This window comes from Poecilia formosa, unplaced genomic scaffold, assembly GCF_000485575.1.
Source record: "Poecilia formosa unplaced genomic scaffold, Poecilia_formosa-5.1.2 Scaffold25, whole genome shotgun sequence".
NCBI classification, from domain to species: domain Eukaryota; kingdom Metazoa; phylum Chordata; class Actinopteri; order Cyprinodontiformes; family Poeciliidae; genus Poecilia; species Poecilia formosa.
The window spans coordinates 1,751,548-1,778,418 of record NW_006799964.1 but is presented as its reverse complement, the minus strand read 5'-3'; the positions used below and the strand labels follow the sequence as shown (position 1 = coordinate 1,778,418).

Genomic DNA, 26,871 nt, shown 5'->3' with positions numbered 1-26,871 from the left:
ATTTGAAATGTTTTATTCACTTTATCCCCTACACAGAAAAAGAAAAACATCCTTTCCATAATTATGTTTACATACTATATATATATATATGCACACAGAAATTCACCACCACATCCAATCTCAGAAGAAGACACGATTAGAAGCATTTAAAATTTTCTTTAAGAAGCCCATTTACAACCACTAAACAGCCTATAAACAGTGCAAATTGTGACTAAAGGCTCAGGCGTCCACTCTTCAGTCTCACAGCCCCTCTGATGCCATTGCACACACACACGACACTAGTATTAAACACACCTGCAGAGCAGATGTGCTGCAGATCACTAAAGTGCAACATTGTATTTAAGCATGGAGCCAATCTGTGCATTCATTAAGGACCAAATCTATGACAAATGCAATATACAGGGTGCATTATTATTTAAAGTCTAATACATTAAGCATTATGACATATGTGCTGCAACTCTTAACTAATCTTGCATATAGAACATTCAGCCATTTGTTCTGTGATCAATACATTCTGTGTATGAATAAAACTGAACTCTTTCAGCCAATTATTAAATGCATAGATTTTGGAGATTGTGTACTTTTTGATATGATTTTAGGTCTGTGAGGACTGGAGTGAAAACGGATGCAAAACACGTGGGACAAAATACGCACACCGTCACTAATTGAATATTCCTCTTTGAAATTGGAGACATCAGTTATTGATTTAAAAATAATAATAAAACATTTTACACCAAAAATTGATTAAGTCTAAAGAACGTTGAACAGGAAGAGAAGTAGTTTGTTCCATTGGAAAATAAAAAAAATCCCTTGACAAAAGGCAGCTGAACAGGCCAACATCTCCGCACAGTAACACCCAAACATTTATGATTTACTTTATTCCACAGAAAACAAATTCCAGATTAGTATGTACACAAAAAAAAAAAAAATGTCAGCTTGATGTCCTACCCTAACCAAAATTTAGAAACCATTACAAAGAAAAGAAGAGCTATAAACAAACTCAAGAAGTTTCTTTCAGGAAAGGGACAGCAGTTAAGGTTTTCCAGGGCAGAGTGACAGAGGTAGGTAGCTTCAGACCCAAATCTGGGCTAAAAACCTGAGAAAACACACACAAACCGGTTACCCTAACCCTCCAGAAATCTCAATATATATGTATACACACACACATAGATGTACAAACCAACCCATGTGCAGGCACATAAAAAAAACAAACAAAGTTAACCAAATGAAATGTGGTGTCCGAAAACTTTTTAGTCCATCTGATGTGTCCCTAAAATTCAACAGCAACTACACCATGCCAGCCAAACTTGAAAAGTAAAGAGGTTAACATGCTACACCTAAAGGCTGTGCACCAAAATTAAAGGTACCATTTTGTGATGGCACTTTTTGGACAAACCTGAATAAATGCTTCCTTTAAACTGTTAAAAGGCTGTGAGGTGACAAAGCTGTGTGTTGCACTTGAATAAGCACCATAGCCAAAGGTTTCAGGCTGTTCATGGTATCGCAGTTATAAAGTACAGCAGATTTTGGTAACTGGACAACACTGCAGATAAATTTAGTGTTTTGTGCTAATAAAAAAAGTGAGTGTCACATAATTAAATATAAGAACAAATTGTATGTGAATGCAAGACATCCATTTGTTTACTGCTGTGCTCACAATTATCGATAATGAAAAAAAAATATATACGCAGTGATGAAAGCAAGAGATTATGTCCATCAATTTACTCATGTGCAAAACAGCCAACATTGAAACTAGTAGTGTTTTCAGTGATAAACTAGAGTAAACTGGTAGATACAACAATTGTGTAATTGTGTGATTATTTTTTATTTTAAAAAAAGGAGGGGGAGGAAAAAAGGCACAAAGGCGCAAGCTTCAAAACTAGCAGCAACCTTCCCTCGTATCCTCTAACATCTAAACCTTTGCTGCTACCTTCACACAGAACCATCAACCATTTAAAAAAAAAACAAGAAATGATCTAGAATAATAAAGCAGTGTCCCAGTGTAAGTTGTTTCAGGTTAAAATATTTAAAGCGTCTACATATTCTGTAGCCAGTTCAGTAACGGCTGATCTTAGCTGGTAAATAAAAGCAGGTCAATGACAATTCAGATACAGAGACTTTGGTTTGCAAAGATGACCTTTCATATCAATCTTTGAAGACCTCTGCATGTGGACACATTGGACCAGTTATCTCATTCACAGAGAGGGGGGGGTGAGAGAAGCCCTGCTGATAACTGGCCCATCGCTAAGAAAAAAGGTTGAATTTTACCCTCACAGGACAACGTACCCCCTAGGTTTTCACAGAAAAATACCCAAGAAAAAGGTAATTTATTAAAGTCTTAATGCATCAACATCTTCCCTCCATTCTTTCTCAGAAGGTCAGTTTTTTAGCAGTAATGAATTCCTCCAGCTGGACCTTTCCACTGCCCATGAGACCAAAGGCTGGAAACATCGTTCCCGAACAGTCGACCTGCCTCTCGAAAAGGCACCTCATGGTGTCGGCGTCGTAAAAATACACCCGATGTGCGTCATAGTCCAAGCATACGCCCAGGCGTTGGGGCATGGGAAGCACGCGGTTGCCTGGGTCGCCGGATGATAAATTTGCATTGGAAACGGAGGAGGAAGAAGAGGCCTTGGGGATAAAGAGTTTACCCATGCCCAGGGTGATGAGTGTGAAGGGCTGGGAGAGCTCGTAGCATGCATCCTCGCTGCCGCTGTCATGTCCGCTGTCGTGGTCATACCTGGAGAAAGGAAAAAAAGATTCAGGATGATCCTCTCTTTCCCAACAGATCCTTACACCTGCATTTCACCAAGTTGTACTGAAATACTTGAGCTTGTGACACAAAAGTTCTTGTAATTATTTTAAGGCGACACCCATTGCAGATGAATATTTTTACACCTAATTTAGAGGCCAGCTTGATGTCTTTTACAGTTCTCCTTCCTGACAACAAATTGTCAAAAAAAAAATATATATAAAATTGGAGCCAAACAGTTTTCTTCACACATGATTTTCTGATATGAAAAAAAATACAATAAAATTCTTCTCCAATTACTTACTGAATGCTTATCACCTTATGCAATTACCACAGATTTTAATTGTCAAAATAAGGTTTTTCTTTGGTTTAACGCGAGTGGATCCAATGTGAAAGGTCGGCTTTGTCTGTGAGTAAGCTCTTTATGAGTTCACACTAGTTCTCTTGCATAAATAGGATTATGTTAGCAGATTTAGTCGTTTAGCAGAACTCCTTGTGTTTGTTACCTAGATCTTGTCTGTTTAGCACAAACCTTGGACTGCTGGTGTCTCTTGGGTTGTGGAACCATTCAGCCAGCTTGGTATCAGAAGCCACGCCAACTTTAATCATGTAGGAGTAAGGCTCCACCTTAAAGGCCCAGTAGTGTCTGGAGAAGACAAAGCTTTATTCACTTTCTCTCCCCCACAATTTTGTGAACAGACACAATAGCAGTTATATGACTCCCCTAATCCTTAATGAATATGCTGATGTTGCAAATTAAGCATTTTGTTTTATGCCATTATTTTTTTCCGTACCTCCCCTGGGAGATGCCCGTGTCCCCAATGATGTAGTCCAGACCGATGTAGCTGCCGGATTGCACACGTTCTGCTGAAAGGAGGAAAGCCATTCCCGCCACGCTCTCCACAGCATCCCGACGATTGTTCAAAATTAGGCGCTCGGTACTGAATCCACACTTGTCACTGAACAGGAAGTTAAAAACTGCACATGGAAAGAAAGAGGAGATGGGGATGGTTATGGGAAGAAAAAGAAAAAAAGAAATCAGGAATAAAAGTCCTATAAGTCAAAATATTAATAGTTAATTTTAGAAGAAACCTTGAGGATGTAAATAGTTGGACTTTTTAAAAGGCAAGTGGTTGACACCAACACAAGAGGGCGCTATGACACCATTTTAAAATTTATAAAAGGTTTATGCACCAACAGAATCGCCACCTCTTATCTCTTGCTCCATTTATATACATCATCTCCTTACAATTAAATGAAGTCTATAAATGGCTTTTGGGCCGAAGGCCATGATTACAGTAATCCAGGACACATGGGCCGACATGTTCACTCAGCCATCCCACCGCAACCTCAAGTCGTCTTTAGGCAAAACCAAACCATTTGCATTTATCAGGGAAGTCCTCATACCAACTAGGGCATGAACACAATAGATGAATCTAGCTGAGGGGTAAACAGCAGCTCTGCCACAGTACTGAGGTTAGCTGAAATAGCAGGACTGCTGCAAGCCAACAACTAAGCAATAAATGCTTGAAGGAAAATATAAAACTTATTTATCCCCAATAAAATATGGAATAAATCTGGGTCAGCAGCAGTCTAGTAAAGATGCTTTTCCTTAATATATTAAGAGATAGGGACAGAAAAGATCCAGTAAGATATGTTGTACCAAAAAAAAAAAAATAAAAAAAAAAATAATCCTGATACAATACACACACAAAAAAAAAAAAATAATCCTGATACAATACACACACAATCAAAGCTACAGTATGTTATACACTTAAATTATATGATTAGAAAAAGTTTAATATTTTAATTACTGCAAAATATGTTGGGAGATGATTTTGTGTCTGAAAAGATCCATAATAAATCTATGCATTTTCATACAAATCTGAATCCAACATACCCAGACCAGAACAGAGACAATAGTGAAGGTAACTTACTGGACGGATTCCAATCTTTTCAGTTTATATTGAAGTCCAGACAAGAGAATTTAAGTACATTTTGGATAAACCTCCTTCCAAGTGCAAACGATGCCAAGAAAGATGTGCCAGCAGTTTGAATTTCCAACCTGTCAGACTGTTCCCTCCCACACAAACATGACCTACACTGCTTTTAGCTACATCAAAAATGATTAGAAAATCACCATGGTAACCAATTTCATTAAAAGACAAAAAGAAAAAAAAAAAGAAAAAAAAACAGCCCTTCTGCTTCATTACCTCCTGCTGTAGGCACGCCAACACAATTAAGTATTTAGAAACAAAACTAATTTGTCATCTGATGATCTTTTTAGGAGAAAATAAATGATCACAATGTCACCAGTTGCTCCCAGAAACTGCAGCGAGAAGGAGCTTAGCTGCTTCTGCCAAAATGAGGCCAACAAAGGGGGATTGTGGCTCCAGTAGACCGTTTGCCCTTTAATGCATTTGACACCATCAACAATCTATTGAAGTGGCTGAAGTTGGGGGGATTTTAGTAAAAGATTTTTCTACTTGGTTTACATTTTTGCATCTCTGTAATAGTTTAGTTTTAGAAGTACAGGTGCTTCTCAAATTAAAACATGAATAAAACATTAATTCAAGTGGATTTTGAAGACTTCTTGTCTCGTTTGTCATGTTTTTTTTTGTCAACGTTTTGAATTTGTTTTCAATATTGCCAAGCACACTGTGCAAGCAGGATGAGAGGTGCAGTTTGACACCTGAATGAATTCATTTCTCTAATTCCAAGAGTGAAATTGACAAATTAATCACAGATTCATAAAAATTCTTTCCAACAAAAATTAAGTTATTAAACCAAGAAAATGTTTTAACACCAATGTTACGGCCTACACAATGGCATGACAGTTGTCCAGCACTTTTTTGGCGCAAGAAGCTGCTATTCAGAGTGATGTAACCAAATATTAGTGGAGAATTGAGTAGAAGGAAAAGTGTGGTAGTAAAAGATGCCCAAGCAAAAAGAATAACTCCCTCGCTTGTTCAACACCTCAGCAGGGCCAGAAGTTGAGCACCTACAGGCTGAGTTGATGAAGGGATTTATGCAAAAGCAGGCGCAGCCAGATACTGATTGCATAAACTATACAGTACATGGACATACTTTCCAGTAGCTCTGCAAGTGCAGATCTTTTTAATGATGAAAGTTGAAATCCAACTTTATCAAGAGAATGCATACAGTTCCTCAACTACACAAGAAAAAAAAAAAAAAGATTCTCTAATAGAGATGAAACCGTTTAAAAAAAAAAAAAAAAAAAAACTCCCATGCCAAAAAAAAAAAAAAAAAAGTGGAAAAGGGTAAAAATAACTTACCAGGTGCAGGTGGAGTGTGGAAGGAGACCTCTGGGCTGTACGGGCTGAACATGGAGTTCCTGCAGCTTCGAACTCTAAAGGCGTACAGACTGTCAGGTTCCAGGTCGTGCACCAGAGCACTGGACCCATACACCCTGTCTGCAGCCCTCCAGACGCCATTGTCCTCTCCATTCCCAGGAGATGGAGACTGGCTTTGTCCCCCAAGTCTGAAAGACAAGATGATGGAATTAAGATTTCTTCTCATTATAATGCGTTGAGTGACTGTTATAATTCAACGTACTTGCGATACTCTAGAACATGGTGATCTGTTGGTAGATGGTCCTCAGAGAGCCTCCAGCAGATGGAGGCCTCGTTGTAAACTCTGCTGTGGGACCAGTCAATCAGAGGGGGGTCTGGGACTGGTAGAGAGGGGAGCAGAAAGAACGAATTAAATCTACACATGAAATGGTAAATGTCCAAAAAAATAAATAATAAAAAAGACCATGATGTTTACATATATTCTTGAAATTTGTCTCAGACAAAGCAGAGTTGAAATAGTTTTCCTATAATGTGAAGTGTTGCCCTTCATTATCAACTTTGACAAGAATGAAACTGTCCTAATTTAAGAAACGTATTGGGTTGGATCATCACTTCCCACTCAGCAGAAAGGATAAGAGGACTTTGCTTAATGGAGCTTAAAAGGTTTTTACAGAATCGCTGCCTGGAAGTAGAAACACCCCGTGCACCGACAGTCTTCCTCTCCTTCTCACTCCCAGTTGACCTTTCCTCCACACATTTAAAATATTTCTCCATTTACAGGAAGTAGAGCTTGCCTAAGAAACAGCAACCATCTCACAGAAGCTTTAAAAACATTTACAGCTCTTTAATTTCTTAATTGTTTCTCTACAGTGCTGTGAGAAAGTATTCCTCCATAAAATCTGTCTTTTGCTTTTCATTTGTCATACTGCGACGTTAGAGATCAAACAAACTTTAGGGAAAACTCTCAGCACATTACACTTCACATCACTAACCTGAAAGGTCGCCAACTTTCTAAAAGTTGACAGAGCGACGTTCTCACTCGTTCAATATTTCAGTTTTCATTTCATCTTTTCAAATCCTTGCTGGCTGCTTTTTAAAAAGCTCTACCAATGCAGATTTACTCAACTAACCTGTCTGGAAAACATTTCTTTACAGCCTGCTCTCCTTTTTGAAAAAGGCACTGTGCATTTTCAAATGGAGTTAAATAATTAACTTCTGAAAATCACAATACAATAAGAGCACCATTGCCAATCCACCGTTTACATCTTTTTGTGCTTTGATTTCACATTTTGTCTGCAAAATCAGTTAAAGCTGCATAAGATGGGGATCTCATTTTGGATTTATTTACTTAACCACTTGGTATAATTCTGAAAACCAAACACCAAGCTAGAGGGATTGTCTTTTTTGCAGATGAGTAATCAGGCAACAAGGTTGTGACAAATGTAAGATCGAGTACAGATTTGACAAAATTAGGCTTGTTTTGAGGATGTTAGTGAAACTATCTTGACCAAACATTTTTTGAAAATGTTGGAAAAGAAGCACAAATGAGAATCAAGTTCAAGTCTTTCACGGGCTATTAAGAGTAGATTAATCATCCTCAATCATAAAACACAGAACCAGAAGACATGGAAACACAATCGCCATGAAGAAAAAAAATTCTGTAAAAATCACTGATCATCGTTATTGCATAACCCCAACAAACAGGTGCAGACATGAAAACTCCTAGCATGGCGCACTCTTCCACATATGCAGCAGTTCTGTGTTTACTGATGCATCATCCACCAAGACCTGAACTCATTTACTGCAGCACAAAAAAGCTTCTGCAGCATCTTTTCCCTCTGAACACAAGAGAGTGAGTCACTGCAGCAAAGGCCTGCAGGCTGTATAGATTAGAGTAACGTCGATACAGCTGCCACCCAACTGCTCCATTAAATCTGTTAAACTCTTCCCTTAAAGACTGTTAGGACCGATTCAGGCAACACTTTCACATAAAAAGCATGAAAAAAAAAAAAAAGATCAAGTCAGCTTCCTGGTGTTAAAAAAGCACTGCCGATTTAGATTTAGTCCATCTCTAATAATTAAAGACTAAAGGTATTTCTGATTGTAATCAAACTAAGCAGAGACAGAAGGAGGAGGAGAGCGATTAGAAATCTTGGCTTGATGCACATCAATGTTGACAGAGAGCTCCTACATACATTCAAGACTTCAGACACAGCTGCCACTGAGCTAGATATAAAATATAGGTTTTGGACAAACGCATTTAAACGAGGAGTTAAAAGGCCATTTAAGCTTATTTTTACATCAAAAAAAGAAAAAGGAAAGAAAATCTCCCACATTCTTGACAAAATAATTAACTTCAATCTTTTCTGGAATTTTCTAGAGGGTTTTGGAAATTTATTGTTGATGTACAACATTCATAAGAGTCGGGTAATTTTAACCTCAGCTGTCTCCCAAATCAGTATAATATTTCAAATGCGCTCATCTGAACAGATAATTGTATACGGCTTTCCGTTTATATAATATATAATTATTGCATCTTGAATATGTCAATGGGCTCCATTCTATATGTGCATGTATTTATTAATGTTCTTTCATAGACGGCACAGAGCATGGTAGATCGTATTGCCATCATTGTATCCGTTGCTGAACTTGCTTACCCTAGACGACCTCTGACCTCTTTGCCCTTTCACAGAGCTGAGCATGCGACATGTAGGCGATTATAAACCACTTGTTATGGCCATCAACAGCACTATTAAACCAAAAGGCCGAGTACAGGGAATGTGTCCACATGCTTAATGAACACACAAAAAAAGACTACATTTTATTTTATTTGCTTTTTTTTTGGAGTTGTCCAAGAATGAGCTGCATGTTCATTGACAAAAATCTATATATTTTTTGAAATTCTAAGCATATTTTTAATTTAAGTTTGACGACAGAAACATTACACAAGCAGACAAAGACTGAAGATTTAAGCAAAGAAAATGCAACAGAGTGGCTATACCTCCACCGAAGCACATCTCTTTCAGCAAAGTTTCCTCTTTGGACGTGTCCAGCACAAACTCATCAAAGCAAGGGTCAGCTGAAGGGTGGAAGGTCTTTAGTGACTCGGTGGCTTTTTGAATCCTGAAGAACAAGCAAGAAAGAAATCAAGAAAAATCCCACAAACGTTAAAATGAATCAACACAGATATTTACTGAAGAGACCATCTTGCATGAGGTCTGATCTTTCACAGTTTTTAGCCTGGGGTCGTCTAAGCAATCAAATATAGACCAACTATAAACTAAATGAAAGCTTTAACAAGAAAACTAAACTCGCCACTGTAATTCCCCAGAGTGAAAACTTTCCCAGATTAACCAAAGCTGCTAAAGCAGATTAATTAAGCAGATTAGTGCAGAAGATACGGCAACACTCAGCGCCGATGGGCCACTGCAGCAAAAAGCTTTCCTTAAGTGCCCTTCTGTGCACGTGACTGTGTTCCCAACACATCGCAGTCACATACGTAACCACTTTAATAGGCTGAACACCAAAATAAACCCACCCAACCCAACTAAGAACAGCAGCAAGGGAACAAGTAAAGACATCCAACAAAAATAAATAAAATAGTCAGACTTTCCTCCATTTTACATCATCACAATGGTCCCATCACTCCATCAGCAATTTTTTATCTACATCTGGCACTGGTATAAAAGTTTATCCTTCTGGCCACAATTATGATTGGCCAGCAGAGTCTGAATGCATGGTGCTGTAAGTGCTGCCTTTGGGATTGCAAATGTTGGCAGCATTGTAGCTATGATCATAATTGTGATTTGATACATTGCAACATTCCAGTTAAAAGCATTTTTATTGCATTAGATCTGCACAAGTTTTGCCCCTGGACTTAGAGGCCATAACAGATTTCCAAATGTTCATCCACATGACTAAATCTTGACCAAAAAAAACAAACAAAGATGCGTTCAGTTGTAATGCGTTTCCATATGTGAGAAAGTAAATGGAGTGTATGAATAAGTGAATTTGTGTTTTATTGTTAAGAGCATAAATGGAGTTGTGCGTCTGTGTGAGCAGATGTCATTAATGTGAGCGGGTATGCGAGTTTCTGAGGATGACGAGGTCGAGAGGAAACGAGGGGATGTATGATCTTATGTAGTTAAGTGTCTTTATACTGCGTTAAGAATTTATGCAAGCCCATTTTATAGAAACGGTGAATTAGCCATTTACTCCCATTGCCACACATTGGTTGCAGAGTTTGATTTGTTGCCATATTTGTCTGCAATGTCAAGTTTAAGTAACACACCTGTCTTTTGTAGATTTCTGCACTATTGTCAAAACTCTAGCAGGGTTTTTACTTTCGGTTAGATACATACTTCTCCATTTGCTTAGCTGGTTATATTGCACAAAATATTTAATGGGTAAATTAACGCAAGCTATATTGAATCAACCTGTCTGCATGCAACGTTTAACACGAGTCAAATGCTATGCATGCAAATTCTGCATGCCAATTTAAAATGTTTAATAAATCATATTCCATCCCACAATTTATATGCATGTTTAAGGGGCCGAGAGGTTAAAGCTCACAAAAATGAATGTCAGACTATTTTAAAAACATTAAAAAAAGTTAAGTCAATTAATCTCATCGCATCACATGAAAAAAAAATTAAAAGCTACTGTGTTTTAGTAGATGTTTCATGTTTCCTGGTTTTAGGCATTGCACTGTAATATTAAGCTCCGTTTAAACACAGCTGTAATATTACTTTAACTTTGCAGAAGATCCTTCGTGCAACTGCCAACCCGAGTATTGATCATTTTTCTGAATCGATCCAGTTAGCAATAATATTCTGCTGTGTACCTGACATGTAGCTGCTTTGCAGTCTGGACAAAGCAGGACTGATCGGTCTCTTTCAGCACCTCCTGGGCGTAGCCAACCAGGCCGCTGTTCTCCAACATACCCTGGTACTCCTCCACCTGCAAAAGTTTTAAAGAAGCAACACATTAAAAAAAAAAAAAATAATAATAAAATACATACTCTAAAAACACAAATAAAAGCATACAGTTTCTAAACGTATTAAAACGCCTCAGTTAGTTTCATATAATTAAATTATCCAGGTTTAATTTAATTGGCCAAACGTATATCAAGATGTTTTCTACCTGGCCTTTCAGTTGGTCTATGCGTCTGTTACGGGACTGTTCAATGGATCTCAGCATCTCCGATTTTCTTTCTTGAAGAGTCTCAAACAGACGTTCAAAATGTTCGTTGGCTTCACGCTCTGCAAGCTGTCCATTTTCCTTCAGGAAAAAAAATAAATAAATAAAAACAAATTTAAACCCCCCCAAAATAAAAAAAATGCATATAAAAAAAATGCAAAAGATAAATGAAAGGTTGATGAATGCAACTGCTTTTTATATCCAAATATTCTGAAGACTACGGTGTTGAAGTCTCCAACAGAGAACAGCTTTGATTCATTTTGAAACTCAAGAGCATCCCAAAATTCTCTCATTGTGCTCAGATATATTAATAGGATGTGTACTAAAGTCCAACTTCAAAGAGAAAAGGGTAGAGCATTTTAAATAAAAAGTAGTCTAAAGAAACTGAGTTCAAACTGAGCTTTGGATTCCTCTCAGTTTCATCTTCATACAAAGAGTATCCGACCAACTGATAGGTTGCATCGATATTCATGAATTTCCCCATATCTCTTTTATGTTATAGTATTCTTTAATTGCATAAAAAAACATGTTAGAAAATATTTTCAGAATGTCAAGTACAATAATAAAAAAAAAAAAACCCTGAGCAGAGCAGAGAATGAAGGAGTTGCAGCAGCATGAGTCAGCGTCCTCTCTCCCTTACCTCCGTCTGACTGATGAGCCGGTCAAGCTCAGTAATCTGAGTCCTGACCTGGTCCTCTTTACTGATGAGATAATGGATACTCTTCGCTAGTTTCTCCTAGGGATACAGACGATCAGCAGCATTTAAAGAATATTTCATTTCAAACAACTTGTAGAACATCATGCATTCAAGTATATTTTTACTAATGCTTTAAACATGGAACCACTTTAAGATCTCATTTGTGTAATTCTGTTTGTGCCAACACTCATCCTGTGTAGCCTTGGGTCAGATCAATATTTACCTCCCATCCCACAATTCACAGCAGCAACTGTAAGTAGTTCCGAGTGTACATTAGTGTTAGAAGCAGCAGAAACTCAAAACAACTCACTGACAGAGGTTTCCAGAGCCGCTCAGATCATTTGATACACAATCTATTCTGAAGTTACAATGTGTGCAGAATGATGAGGAACAAATGGTCTCATTAAATATGTAAGAATGCATTGTTTGCAGCCACACAGACGAGCACACAGGGTTGCAGTGAACGTGCTCTGAATAGCACCAGAGATTTAATCAACCATTTCATATTTTTAAACCAAGATTATTCCGTTTAAGGTTTAATTTTCAGAATTTTTTTCGTAGCCGCAGCAAACAAAGTCTCAAATCTAAATTCTGGGTTCTTAGGGGGGTCCATACATTTTGAAAAATATAAAAGGACAAGAATGAACTATGCTGGGGACATAAATCTGATGTTTCTCCACTTGGGTTTCAATTTCCACAGAGGAATCGTCAACAGTCTGGTGCACACAGAAGAAGCATTAATATTACAACAGGAGAAAAAGATCCAGCGACTCGCCGATTCATGGTACGGGATGATAAAATACAAAATGCAAATGAGATTTTCTATACGACACTTAATCGAACTCAAGTTAAATACAACAGTGGAAGTTTTGTAATGTGTGACCATACGCACTGAACGCATTCCCCTGTAACAAACGAGGTCCAACATGTAGGATTTTATTGCAAAAATATCAATAGTCCAAAGTGCTTTTCAGCCCATGACAACATCACCACTGACTCACTCAGACTATAATCTTTGTTATCTGGAGAAAGTTTTTTGTAGCACTCCCAAATACAAAGCAGAAAAACAATTTAAGTTTATTCCAACTCATCTTTTTTTTTCTCTCTTCAGGAAAGCAAACCGTCTTTGTACCTTGAGGATCTTGTAAGCGCTGCTCATCGAAGTGACTTTGTGGTTGGCATGGGACCCTCCCAGTTTGCACAAATGACACACGGGCCGTCTGCAGACTTCACAGTACATGTTCACCTTCTCCATCTCGTGCTCTGGACACATGAGCACCTGAGAAATTCAACATATCACACCATTATTGTCTGAGGAAGTCGTCTGGGGCACAAGTGCTGCACACAGCTGCATACTATAGAGTTACAGCATCCATTTAAACAAGGAGTTAAAATTAGACCTGAAGAATGTATGAAACAGTCGGCTGGAGAGCAGATAACTGCATGCAAGGTTGAAGCAACACAGATCAAAAATGAGCTGAAGGGAAACGGGAAGAGGATCTGAACTTTAAGTAGTAGGAAGTTCTGAATAATAATAAGTCCTAAAATACACAGAGATGAAACTGCATTTTTAAATGCCAAGGTCCCCCATAGAGGTCAAGCATTTTTAAGTTGAGCAGTTTGATTAAATTTAGCTTCTCTAAAAGTCTATGAATCTTTTTAGGTTTCATCCTCACACGGTAACCTTTGCATTTTATCTGAAGCAGTAAAATTTACTAATTGCTGTAAATGTTAGCCTCGCTGCTTAATGGCGAGGCTAACGGTTAGCAATAAGCGCTAGTATTCAATGCATTTATCCGTTTCAGACAAAGTTTCCATTTGAGAAGATCATATTTTACAGACTCAAATTTAAAAGATACTGACTACATAAATCACGAGGGGTATTTTTCATGTTTGTTCTCTAAACCTAAAAAACAAATAAATAAATAAAATTTAAAAAAAGATACTCAATAGAAGCTTAATTTTGGCAAGTTAAAATCAGCTTTTTTTTTAACATTAGTAACACTTAAAGAGTGTTGGAGGAAAAAAAAAAAAGCTTTAAAACCACAAGTTTTGTCCAAAACTGATCCAAGACCTGGCAGTCAAAAACTAAAAAACTGTTCAGAAAAAAAAAATTATGTGCAGCCTTCACATAATCACATCTCGCATGTAGCGTTGTCGTTTACCTTTGGTCTAAAATTCGTGGTGGGACCAACGTACTCATGCTGGGCTTTGGGCGTGCCCCAGGGATGGTGTAATTTGAAGCACTCGTTGCAGTAGCTAGCTTTGCAGTCCATGCAGCTCTTGGTTGCCTCCTGCTGGTTTGGAGGTTTACAGACATTACACATGATTGCAACGGCCGCGCGGGCAGCCTGCCTGTAACGCTCGACGATGCTCTCCAGGGTGAAGTTACGGAACAACATGCTGATGCCGCGCTCTCCCAGGTCGATGTCATGCTGGCAGCCGGGGCACGGGATGGCGGTGACCCGGGGAGTCACAGACCCTCGGCGCCAGCCCGGGGATGAGATCGAACCTGAAGGAAAGCAAAGAGCCATGCATTAGGTAAAGGTCATGTGCCATTTGGATTCACACCCTCAGGCCATAATGGTTCCAGTCTTGTTAGAGGCTCTATTTGGACATGCGAGCATCAATGTAATGAATTACAAGAAGGGAATAGTTTCCATGAGAGTCAAATGGGGGTCTTTGTTGAATCCGAGACCTCATCTGTGCTAGATTCTGGGTCATTACATCATTGGGGGTGACATGCCGGCTATGATCTTAAGGCCAAAATGCCATTGTGCGCAGCCTTCACAAATAGGGCCTCTGCATGTTTCCTTTTGTGCTTTATTTCCACAATGACAACTGCTCAGAAACATGGAGCAAAACACCAGCACAGGCAATGCAGGGAGCAGAGGTCACCCAGAGGAAAAAAGTACAGAAGGGGAACCAACTGGGAAGAATGGAGCATTAGTGAGGATTCATCAGATGAAGACTGCAATCGATGAAGATTGGAACCTACCAGCTAATTAAAAATATATCCATGTCATCCAACACCTACAATGAAAGTGATGCTAATTTTAAGTGCAATCAGTGATTTGAATGAGTTTTCCCATTGCAAAAATAAAAATTATCTTAACAGAACATAACCATGAGGCAAAGTAGTAAAATGCTATAGATATAAATGTCAAGCAAATGCACAAATGTCCAGTTCAACACTAAAAATCTCTTGGGGCAGCAGAGCTTTCAAGAGATTTGCACAATACCCATCTTGTTACCGATGCTGCAGCAGCATCACAACAAGGCAGCAGCACAAACTGTTCACAAGATCACATCACAGAGACAAGCAGTATGACCACACTGAAAGCCAGCAAACTTAAGTCAGTAAACACACAGAAATCAAAATATTGCTTCACGTTTTTGGGGGACAGGGGAAGAGAGGAGTGCTGGATTTATCTCAGTTTGCAAGCCAGTATTTCCACTTCGTTTCCTGGGACCTGGAAATTAAATCAAACACTCCTCAGGTAAGCCAAACACACAAGGAGGCCACTTCAAACAGCACTTCTGCGGGAATAAGGTGGAGCTGAAGGAAAGTAAAAAGCTGTGACACAGCAGCAGCAAACTGATTTGTGTAGCCATGTGCATGCTAGGTGAGATGGTGACTGTGTGGGGATGGTTGACTAGAAGGTGGTAAACTCTGAATATGGGCAAAATATGAACCAAAACCTTCCTACAGATAAATGCACATTATGGCAACATAAGTCATTGGATGATGAAAGCCTCATTTAGAGCAACTAATAAACCCCACAGTCATTTCTATGATCAATAAATGGATGTCTTCGGACCGCATGACGACTCAGGACAGAGTGTGTGAATAGACTGCAGACAGAATACACCTATAGCAAAACTATCCATGTATGAATTATTTTCTAGAGCTGAAGAAAGAGCTTTAAATAAGTCATTGAAGGTCTGAAAAGGGACAATTTCCTCCAAGAGATTTGTCCCCACAATCAAGAAAACAAAAGTTCCTTGAATTGTTTCTTATTCAATAATAATCACTTATCTGAAACAAAAAGTTTACATTTCTGTTATACTTTCCCAATCCCTGGAGGTCTTTCGCTTTCGTCTTTGCAGAAAATTGGTGGCATTTCATGTTACAACGTTGAAGATTACCAAAGACTTTAAAGTGACACATTCTTTCACAAATGCTTGTAGAGGCAGTCTGCTTGCCTCGGTCCTGATTTTATGTACATGTATGAATGGATGTGATTGGAAATGCTCATGCCATTGATATGGATGGGTGAGTCAATACTTGGCATTATATGGCATCCGACTCTGACCAAGTAATTTTGTGAGAAGTTGGTTTTTATTTTCAAATTCAAAATCATCTTTGTTGCCCATTTTCAATTTTCTTTCAAACTTATTTATGCTCCAAGGCATCTTGTTTTTGGATTAAGAGGTGAATATATTTTTTGAATAGTTTGTTACTCCTGATCCTAACGAAAGCTGAGCATCAACAAAGTAGATATTGAGTCTGTTTTCTAAGTCATCGGTGTGATTCATCTAAAACCTCAAACGTATAAAATAATTAGCAGTAGACGAGACATTTTTATCGTTTAGTTGTTTTACTAGCTATGGTATGATTGTCAGGTTTGGGATTAAAGAGAAAGAGCTGGAGGGCAAACATGTCTGTCCATAAAATACTTGAGACTCACAGAAAGCTTAAACATGCTTAAGGCTTTCAACTTTATATGCCGTTATCTTTTCACATTGAGAACGACATTAATCCTTCTTAATAAAACTGTTCTACTCGCCAGCAGGATTTATGAAGTCGAGCCAATGAACACACATTCCAGTTTTAGACCAACTCCCAGGAAACTTCCTCACCAATTTTGGTCCTTTGTGTTCTTTTTGGCAGAGGGCCCCTGTCTGCTTTAAAACATTTTCAAAACCTTTATCAGCATGAAACAACCCTCTTATCAAGCTGGCCTCTTTACGGATAAATATTCCTTTCAATTTCCATCTGACAGAGTGGGGTTTGTATGGTTGTGTTGAGAGGTAAAGTTGGAAATGTAGAGGCAGAGGTTCAACCAAACTAGGGTCTTAGAGGGGTTCTATGGCAACACTGTACTCACTACTATAGCTACTGAAAACACGGATCCCGCGTCTACCTCGACTTCCAAACGACCTTCGCCCTGCGGCTGCAAGCAATGGACAGAGAGGTGAGATGAGACCAACAAGAAAAATTAAATGATACATGATGTGAAAGTGACGAGTGAATCCAGCTGGTAGAAGCATTACAGTGGATAAGCAAACTTAAACTAAGGAAAAGGCAAGAAAACAAAACGTGACAACAGGTTGTGAATAAAAAGTATATTTAACCAACGCTTAATTCTGATTGGTTATCTTTAAGCTTAAGGGCTTAACATGAAAATGATGGCACCACAAACATGTTTTATGTTAAGAATCAGGTCAGAAGAGTCTGACAGTGATTAAAAAACTTGTACAACTAGTTTTACCTACAACCCGTTTTTCAAAATACTGCCGATTTGATATTTTGTCATAACTAATCGACCTCAAATCAATGTGAACCAATATTATCTGAGAGGCTAATATTTAGACAATACAATATTCTACTTAAGCACTACAAGGCTTACTGCATTCCCCCCCTCCCTACAGTCTAGTTCTAGTGGCAACCAGGGGCAGAGATTCCTTGGAACCAATTTAATTTCTGTCACAAAATCCTTTGTGTAGCTCCGTTATGAAGCTGCTTTTAAATGCCAGTCTCTGCAGCCAAATGACCAGTTAACATGCAGAGCATCGTGTTGATTTACAAAAGTTGGTTTCTTAAGTCATTAAATAAACATTCAGGAATAGAAACCGAAATAGAATGTGAAAGTATCTGTCTGCAGGGACGGCGACAAATAACCTTGTGTCTTGCTGTTCCTACATTACAATTCTCTACAGAGTAAATCAGAGTGCCAAAACATCTTGGAAGAAACATTTTCAGTAGCGTGAAGGGGCTCAGTTCCTGTGGAAAAAAACAAAACAAACAGAATCTTTGTAGCTTTTTCTTGTCCTTCAACCAGAAAGACCAAGGTAAAGCTTCACATCATCTTTGTTTAGCAAACCTTATATTAGGCCTTTAAACTTTGGTCTTTGAAACTGAAAGTCCTTGAAAGCAGAGATTTTAGATATCACCCAACAGACAAAAAGCCCAACCATTAACTTTTTAATCCAATTATATACAGCTGATAAAGCCATTCTTATTTCACACCTGAAACTTATCAGTTATGGAGATAAATTCATCACATTTCTTACTGGTCAACAATAAACGCTAGTTTCTTTTTTGGATTTGTTCACGCAAGAGTTTTGACCTCTCAATTTTGTGCAATTGAGTTTTTTTTGTATAAAACATCTCCATGACATTTAAACTACTTTATCTTAACTGATGCATTTCATCATCAAAATTAAACAATAGTCAAAAAGAAAAGGTTTTTGTGACCACCGACTTCCTTCCCAGTACATCTTGTCCAAGCTGGCTACCGACAAATATAGGCTTAAGTCTTTTTCCCTCCGTTCATCTAATCCCTCATTCATTCCTCACAGGCAAGTCGCATCACTATGGCTACACGTTATCTGATCTCCGAGGAGTGGGGGCAGAACAACAACAAGTCTCCCCATTTGTGAGTTTGAGCCAGCAGTGTGCTTAAAGTTGAGCAAAAAAAACACCCCAATCCCACAGAACCTGAGCCTCTTAATCTGCAGATTAGATGCGTTTAAGACGTGAGCAAATTCACCACTAATCACAGAGGGAATTCCACAAGACCCATAAAAAAAAGCCCAAGTTAAGAAAAAAGTGACAACAAATATTAAATACAAAGTTAGTTTCTGCACCAGCAAGTTGTGTCATTTGTTTACTAAAAGGAGGATTTGATCATTTCCTGCATCAACAGACGCAGTCCTGTCTGTGAAGAATGAGCTCTTTCAGGCTGCTGAAGCAGGCTCTGAATGAGAGTCTGAAAGCATGCAGAGGTTTTTTCAGCCAAGGCTGAATAACTTACTGAAAGCCATTCACCTCACTGTACTCCAGGGATTTCGGTTCCTCTGGTTCATTATGGCAACGTGGCATCTCGGGTTCATAACTACAGCGTGTCAAATCTGAAATAGCCAGGGGCATTTTTGGAAAGTAAGGCACAACAGATTCATCGATCTGAATTTTTAGTTCGGTTTCTTATCTGTTTTCGGAAAACTTTGACCTCCTGAGGGAAGTTCTATATTATTCCAATTTCTCTATGAGGTTTAACAGCAATTGAAAATATTTTTTCTAAACTTCCTGCAATAAGTCAATGATTATTTTATTGCGAGCAGAGGTGTGACAGCCGTTACTCTGAAACTGCTTTACTGACACTTTATGAGTCAACATGGCTACATATTTGAGTTTTAAAACAGTCTGTTAGAAAAATATATCGGTGATGAATCTCGCTACCAAAAATAAAGCCAGGTCTTCATACATCTGCCAATGTTTTCTGATTGAACATTTTCGACAGAGGTTGAAAACTAAAAAGTAACCAAAGAAAAAAAAAAAGCCCAAGTGGACAGTAAACATGTTTCAACAGGTCATAGAAAATAAACTCTTTAAACTAGTTTCATTGACAATTTATCCTTCTTGCAATTATTTTTTGAATACCTTACTGATGGGTTATCTGAGGAGACTCTTAATTGTAGAGTCAAAGGTGGCTGGTTTAACTTTTAGCATTTGAATATGACGCTTTCACGGACCAGAAAGAATTCACATTCTTGAGTTTATGCCCGGCACGTCTCTGACCCGAACGCCATGTCAGGTCAGAGACGATCAAACCAAAAAACAAAACAAAAAAATAAAAATTGTTGAATCTACTTGGAAGCAATTTCTGAGTAAATTTATAGAAACAAGGAACAAGTTATACAATGATAAATTATCCAGAGAATTAGTTCTGAAAGAATAAAAATAAAAACTATACAGTTTAGATTAAGATTTAAATTTCCATCAGACATGCATCTCTTCAAAATAATTGAGGGCTACAGCTTTAAATTTTATTCAAAAAGTCAAGTTAAAAACGTATACCCTTCATCAACATGAAAATATTTCTTGCAGTTACACCAGCCTAATCCTACTTTTAATTGCTGACCAGCTTTGTGCTTTGTTCCAGTTTTATTTGGATGATTTATGTTAATTTGGATGTGAATTTTCCTCTGCGATTAATAAAGTGCATTCATTCATTCATCTCAAAAGGCCTCGTTCCCATCATCCTAATCCCCAACTCTGGATAATCAAGATATCTGAGCATGCAGCGTCTCAACCTCACTTCAACCAACCCTGAATTTTAAGTTTAAATTAAACGAGTAAACATACATTTCGTACAACTGTAGAAGGATTGGAAGGTTGCAGCTACTCTTTTATTCCCAAAATAAAAAATAAATGACCAGGAGGCATTCGTTTCCCCGCAGGTGCATTAAAAGCAGCCGACAGAGACAATCAGGAGGCAGACAGATCTCGTCTCTGCACTTTACCCCAGCAGCCCATCAAATTCCTTTTCTGTTCCATTGTGCCTTTAAAGAATGAGATTAGAAGTGGTGCTGACTGAAATTAACAGTTTTCTAAAGTTTGTTCCAGTTTATGTGGGACAAGAGCAGGAGGGAGGGCTGTGTCTGCACCACATTTAAACACACAGATACTTGTCCTACTTCCTGCTGCTCAAACTAAGCCTTTTCACTCTGAACCAGTCATTTGCATTAGCTAAAAATTTGCTTATTGTTCACAAAATACTCGCACTGCCCATTTCTGCTCATTAGCGTGGAAGATAATGTACATTTCTATAAAGTAAATGTGATTTTGAACTACGTGCGATTTGAAAGCAGAGTTAAAAGCTGAAGTGAAAAGGAAATTGCAAGAGGAACAGAATAACAGGAAGTCAACACTACTGTGGAAAAAATAATTTTGACTTCAGTGGAAGCCGATAGACATGACCCAACACCCATCTCTTCCCAAGGTCTGGTTATTAATTTCCATCAGCTCAAATAGCTGCTAATCAGGTCGAAGCACCGTTTCCCCGACAGCAGCTCCCATTAATAACTAAACGCGGTGGATCCCCAACGCTAATCACCTCAACTGTAAATCCCATTCCTGGAATACAAAGAAAAAAAGAGAAAAAAAATTCACTCCAGCCACAGGAGAATTTAATCAATTTGCTTTCCTTACCGCCCAAACTCACCTGATCTGACAAGCCTGTCCAGCCTCTCCATGGAGGGGGAAGGCACCCTGGACCGCGGGCTGCCCGGCACTGAGCTCTCAGAGCCAGCGTCGAACGAGTCCTCATAGTTCAGCATCAGCAGCTCTTTGACGCACTTGTGGCAGACGCTGTGCTGGCAGGGCAGGATGAGCGGGTGGGTGAAGAGCTCCTTGCAGATGGGGCAGATCAGCTCCCGCTCGATGTTCTTGATCGGGACCTGGCAGCGGAGGACTCCGTTACCAACAGCGTTTCCACCATAAGACATGCTTAAAACTTGAGGTTCACTCCCAATGGGAATGTTATCCTGAACACAAGTCACCAACATACAGAATCATGAAAATGTATTTGGTTAGAAAATAAGGAAAGTCAAGCCAGGTTGGGGAAACAAACATGAAAGAATGCGTTTGATGGTTGGTAAACACCAAGATGTACACATTTTGGCTAAAGCACAGATGTGAAACATGGTGGTTGTAACGTTGCATTCTGGGGATTTCTATTCATACGTGGTGAGATTTGAGGGGCGCTGATAAAACCCTAGAGGCTCCAAAAGGCTTCAAACATTGGGCAGAGGTTCACCCTTCAGCATGGCGACACCCATTAGCACATGTCCAGAGTAACAGTTTACATCAGAGAACATTCAGGTCTGGTCTCGGCCAGGAGAGCTGAAATCCTGTCCTCAACATGTCCCATCCTGCAACTTTGAGATGCATTCTTCCTTCTACAAACCAGAATCACATGAATGCTCACAGGCCTCTGCAGAGGTAAAAAGATGCTGATGAGCCGTTTGATTCTAGAAAGGAGGCACGTAAAAGCTGCAGGACAGTAGAGCTTAAGGACTGGACTTGGGCATCCCCGGTCTATTCAGAGTCCAAAGTCAGATCCAATTGGGTATTTGTGGAAATGCTTGAAAATCTGATCTTGAACCATCTCACAAATATTTCAGTATCTTGAGGTCCAACTCTGGCAGAGACATACCATTGTCACAGTGATCTCAATTTCTCACAAAGACCCAATGAAGCCTCCATAAACAGCAATTTACCATGTTCTTCCAACATTTCTCATAGCATTACAATAGTCATCGCCATGTTCATTTGGAACCAAATAAAAGTTTAAGTTTGAAAATAGTTTGGTTGCATTTTCATCAATAAATTATGCTCTGCTAATAGTTTAATTTTTTTTAACTACTACAAAATGAGTGCAAACAGTTGGTCATAATAAAATGGTTTCCAAGAGACCGTTGCTAAGACAATTATAATCATTTTTTCGTCTCTACCCCCCAACATTGTTGGATAAAATAAAAATAAAAACATTTACGCAAAGTTTCATGCTTGTATCGCCTTTCGAGCAATTCTATCCATATTTTACACGAATCATCCAGATTACATAACACGGGATTAACCCTGGCTAAATATAGAGAAACACAAATACCCGCTTCAGTATCTCACGTTTTAACATAAGGTGAGGATAAGAAAGTCATTCTAAAAGCTGCACGCCAACTTCTGCGTCCAACAACCAGCCGCTGATTGTTAATTTAGTTCAGACGGTGCGACTAAGCCAAGCTGCCACATATCCAGCGTGTTAAAGCAACAATGCCCAGAAGATAAAGGAAGTTTAATGACAGAGAGACAAACAAAGCTGCCCACAAGCGGAAGAAAAGCCCAATAAAGACGGAAACAAAGACTCGAATCAGCAATGAATGGACAACTCTGCCTGCAACTGCAGCAGGCAGAAGAGCCACAGGCTGAATGAGTGAAACAAACATGATCTTCTTACCGAAAATGCACCGCTGCTTCGCCGCATCTCCGCGGTCATGATGAGGCAAAAAATAAATAAATAAATAAAATAAACTTTGTTTTTCTTTTCTACTGTGTTTCTCTTTCTGTGGGCTTAAAAAAAAACAAACGCTTCGTTCGATCAATTAGTCCAGAACAAACCGCAGCAAACTTTCCTGACGGGGAGCAGGGGAAAATGCCAAGTAGCCAGGGCAGCGTGAATATAAAGAGTGACGGTGCGATACGCCACGCCGCGCCGCGCTACGCCACGCTACGCCGGTTGTCCGGGGGTGAATCAGCAGCTACTCCGCTGCAGCAGCGAGTGCAGCCCGGGGGGAGGGTATGAGAGGCAGGAGGGAGGGGGGTGGATCTGGGAAGTGAGACTACTGCTGCTGCTTTTATTGACTTCAGGAAAAACCCGATTAAACGCCCTCTTTGTTGCTTTGATGAATTTCTACAATACAAGTTTCCACTCAGTGACACTCCTTTTTTAAAAAATCCAGAGAGCTACATCAATTTTCCTGACATTTTTCCAAACAAAAACTCTTCACATCGTTTGCAACCCTCATCTATTAAATTGAACTGAGAAAAAATAAAACGAGCTAATCTAAAACTTAATCAGCATGGATACTGTTTTGTTTTTTGTTTTTTTGTTGTTGTTTTTTTTATGTAAGGAACACCAAAACAGAAGTGGGAAATGACACATTCGTGTTCTACCTTTGTATGAACTCATGTTTTCTGAATCATGCTCTGTAAAGGTCCCTGGCCACCTAGTCCTTCTGGTTGTGTAAAATAATTTAAATACATTAGTATAGCATTGAATTACTTTCCTGTATGAAGTTGCAAAACAGGGGATATGCAAATGACTCCATTCACATAACCTGAGTTAACCCTGCTGAATAAGAACTGAACCGTCTCAGTCATAAAATGATTGAGATAGTCTCCAAAAAACTGCATATTTTCTAAAAAGTTAAAAGTTAACGATTTCAAAAGGTTATTTCTGATAAACAAGAGCATTTAGCTAGAATTTAAAAAAAAACAAGCCAATTTTTTATTTCAATTTCAGTACAGAAAGGAATATCTTTTTAAGAGAAAATTAGCCCAAAGAATAATTTTTTAACAATTTTTTTGTTTTTACTGTTTTACAGTTTTTACACAGTAATGATAAAAGATAATAATAAAAAATTGGCTTTTGGTTATGCAGATTCAGTTAATTTAAATAAAACAGAAAAGCACCAAAAGGATAGAAAAAAATCCAAAAGTTATCATACACTCTGGATAGAGAAAACTATGTTTTGTTGAATATATATTTATTTATAGAGTAAACGTTTCATGCATAGCACAAGAGGAAAAGTAGAAGTGTCACTTAGCAAAATTTAAAAGAAATTGTTCACCAAGCTGGGATTCCATTGATCAAATCCAAACTATATTAGCATTTAGCAAAATAGACTGATCAAATTTTCCCAATATTTGTTGTGGGTCAGAGAGTTACACTGATTATACTGCCATTGTTTCAGATCATGTGAATAATTTATCACATCTATGTAGATCTCACTTTTACATGAAGCATTGTAAAAGTGACAGAGTTCTGGTTAGACAACCTAAAAAATGTTGAGTCTCTTTTAAGGGCGGAGTAAAATTATTACTTATAAACTCACAAAGGGCAATGAAAGTATCTGTAGCATTAGTGGAATAACTTTCTTTGTCCGTAGCAAGCAGAAATGTGTTAGTAGGTCAGTGGTTCTTTAATACTGCAGACAGTATCTCTTTTCTCTGCATCACAAAAGAGGTTTTGTATTGAGATCTGCCAGCTGGCTGAGTAAAGTCCCCCTGCTCTACCTTTACCTGTGCTCCAGTTTTGCCTCACAGTGGGACATCCTGATTACACCGATTACTCCAAGCTCCTTCAAAACTGTTGAAATAATCAGGCCAATGGTCGCTAGGTTTACTGAATACATATGTCTGACATTAAGAGAATAAAAATCTGTTTCTTAAATGTTGCAACAAAAAAAAACAAAAACAAAAAAACGATGGACAATCTAGAGCAAAACTCACAACCAAAGGGAGAAATGTTTTTTTGAGGCAAAGATCAATGTTAGATCTGGATTAGGCAAGTTACAATAACTACAATACAATAACTTGTACTGCAAATGTATAAAGCATATAGAAGTAGAAGCTCAAATAATATATTATTGTCAAGGAAAAATACCTAAAGTTTTTCTATTTCATTTGGGTTCAACAATACAGATTAGTTATTTTACTTCAGAAAAGGGAAACGTTTCTCAAACTGCTGCAGCAAGGAGTGGCACTGGCTTTTTGGGAAAGGGTGTGGGGGGTGTGGGGCGCCAAGTCTCCATGGCGACCATTAGATGATATTTGTATCCTATCTGGTTGTTCAGGAAGCGTGCCAGAAAAGGTCTTTTCTGCTCTACCATCACAAATGTAAATGTGTGAGAGGAGTGTGTGGTTTGGTCACATTGAGCTGCACCAGAATCCAATTTTTCATATTTTATCCCTTTGTCTCAGTCCTCATGTTTCTGAAGAGTCGGGTAAAGGGAATTATTCTCCGATGCCTTGTTTGAAGTCTTTTGATATATTGTCTAAATTGCAGTTAGTTATTTTTAAAAAGTATGAAAAATAGCAAAGGTTAATTATATTCCACAAAAATGATTTATGCCAGCAAACACTACAATACGTAATTTAACACGTGTTAGTATTTTGGGTATGTATGATGCTACTTTTCAAGCAAATGTAGGGAAAATACTGTTGTATTTTTCTCCTTAAAATGCATAGCTACAATAAGAAAAGCCCTCCAAAACACCTAATGTGCTAAATGTTAACAGTAATATGTGCAGTAAAATAAATCCTCATTCATGCACAATACATAAAAAACAGACTATAGACAAAGGTCTCAAACTTTGTGCGTCTAGGACTGGTGTGCATGCTCCAACATATTTAATCAAATGCCTGAGTGACCTGCACCCGAGTTGTGTGAATAACTTATGTGCTTCAATTAGCTCTGTTTAAGCAGAAACATGTCTAATAAATTGCATGTAAAGTTGCTAAGATGAAAAATATGGGATGTTGTTAGAGAGCTTACGCAAAACGTAATAAATTATTCTGCATCACAGAAACTGTGGTGGTGATTCAGGTCCATACAGCCTGCTCTCTTTTTTTTTTCTGTCACGGCTCTGTGCACGCGTGAATAAACCTAAAAGCTGACTAGAAACACACATTGGCGCTCATTCTGCCAGTCTGAGGTGGGCAAAGACAGCAGCTCCACCAGCAAACACCTTTGTCTGAAAGAGAACTGCTCCCACATATTGGCGGAAGTCAATGATCTGTCAGACTGCAAACCCACCCAACAGAGATGCAGATCAAAGCCAAAATGCTTCCCTTGGATCAAATTAGTACAGTTTATAAATCTACATAAATTGCTTGCAAATGGTTATAAATTCACAGTATGATAATTCATTCTGCACATTTAAAGAGAACAGAAAGGCAGATGTGTATTGTAAGAAATAATAGGAGCTAAGCCTTTATCCACTTTAAGCAAATAGAATAGGCTAATTATAGCTCATATCGGAATAGAATAGAATAGAATAGAATAGAATAGAATAGAATAGAATAGAATAGATGGGTGTAAGTGAGCATGGCTTCCCGCCTCTGACAGCCTGCAGGCCGGCCCCCGGCGCTGACAGGCAGACCGCTGCTGTCAGAAGAGCCATAAATCATCGGGGTTGAGTCTCACCTCTCCCCGCTCGATCCGCTCCACGATGCTGGCGAACTCCGTCATGTCCTCGGAGTCTGACATGGCTGCAGACGGGGATGGATCCAGAGCAAGCTCGCCGCTTCAGACCGCTCAGTAAAGCGCAGTAATAATTGGGGG

The 26,871-nt window shown here is 38.6% G+C and overlaps 1 protein-coding gene across 5 annotated transcripts; it reads right to left on the bottom strand.

Annotated features, from left to right (window-relative positions):
- Positions 1–570: 570 nt before the first annotated feature.
- On the bottom strand, positions 571–26,865 carry trim36 (tripartite motif containing 36). Of its 5 annotated transcripts, XM_016669501.1 has the most exons (15): positions 26,734–26,865; positions 21,193–21,427; positions 17,074–17,139; positions 15,355–15,435; positions 14,128–14,474; positions 13,095–13,241; positions 11,906–12,001; positions 11,209–11,346; positions 10,910–11,025; positions 9,068–9,189; positions 6,329–6,446; positions 6,049–6,254; positions 3,547–3,730; positions 3,285–3,398; positions 571–2,740 (listed from the first exon to the last, which is right to left on the bottom strand). In XM_016669501.1, exons 1-15 carry the CDS (start codon positions 26,794–26,796, stop codon positions 2,371–2,373), a joined length of 2,403 nt encoding a protein of 800 aa, XP_016524987.1. In that variant the 5' UTR covers positions 26,797–26,865; the 3' UTR covers positions 571–2,370. The 5 variants fall into 5 exon arrangements, with proteins under 5 accessions (XP_016524987.1, XP_016524989.1, XP_016524988.1 ...); XM_016669503.1 differs by lacking the exon at positions 15,355–15,435; XM_016669502.1 differs by lacking the exon at positions 17,074–17,139.
- Positions 26,866–26,871: the final 6 nt, after the last annotated feature.

Coding starts and splice junctions, on each gene's coding strand:
- trim36 (XM_016669501.1), bottom strand. CDS start 26,796: ATGTCAGACTCCGAGGACATGACGGAGTTCGCCAGCATCGTGGAGCGG. Junction 14,475..15,354: donor TTCCCCTGTCCCCCAAAAAC/GTGAAGCAATAT, acceptor GCTTTCCTTCAG/GTTCGATCTCATCCCCGGGC. Junction 2,741..3,284: donor AGAGACACCAGCAGTCCAAG/GTTTGTGCTAAA, acceptor TCCTTTCTCCAG/GTATGACCACGACAGCGGAC.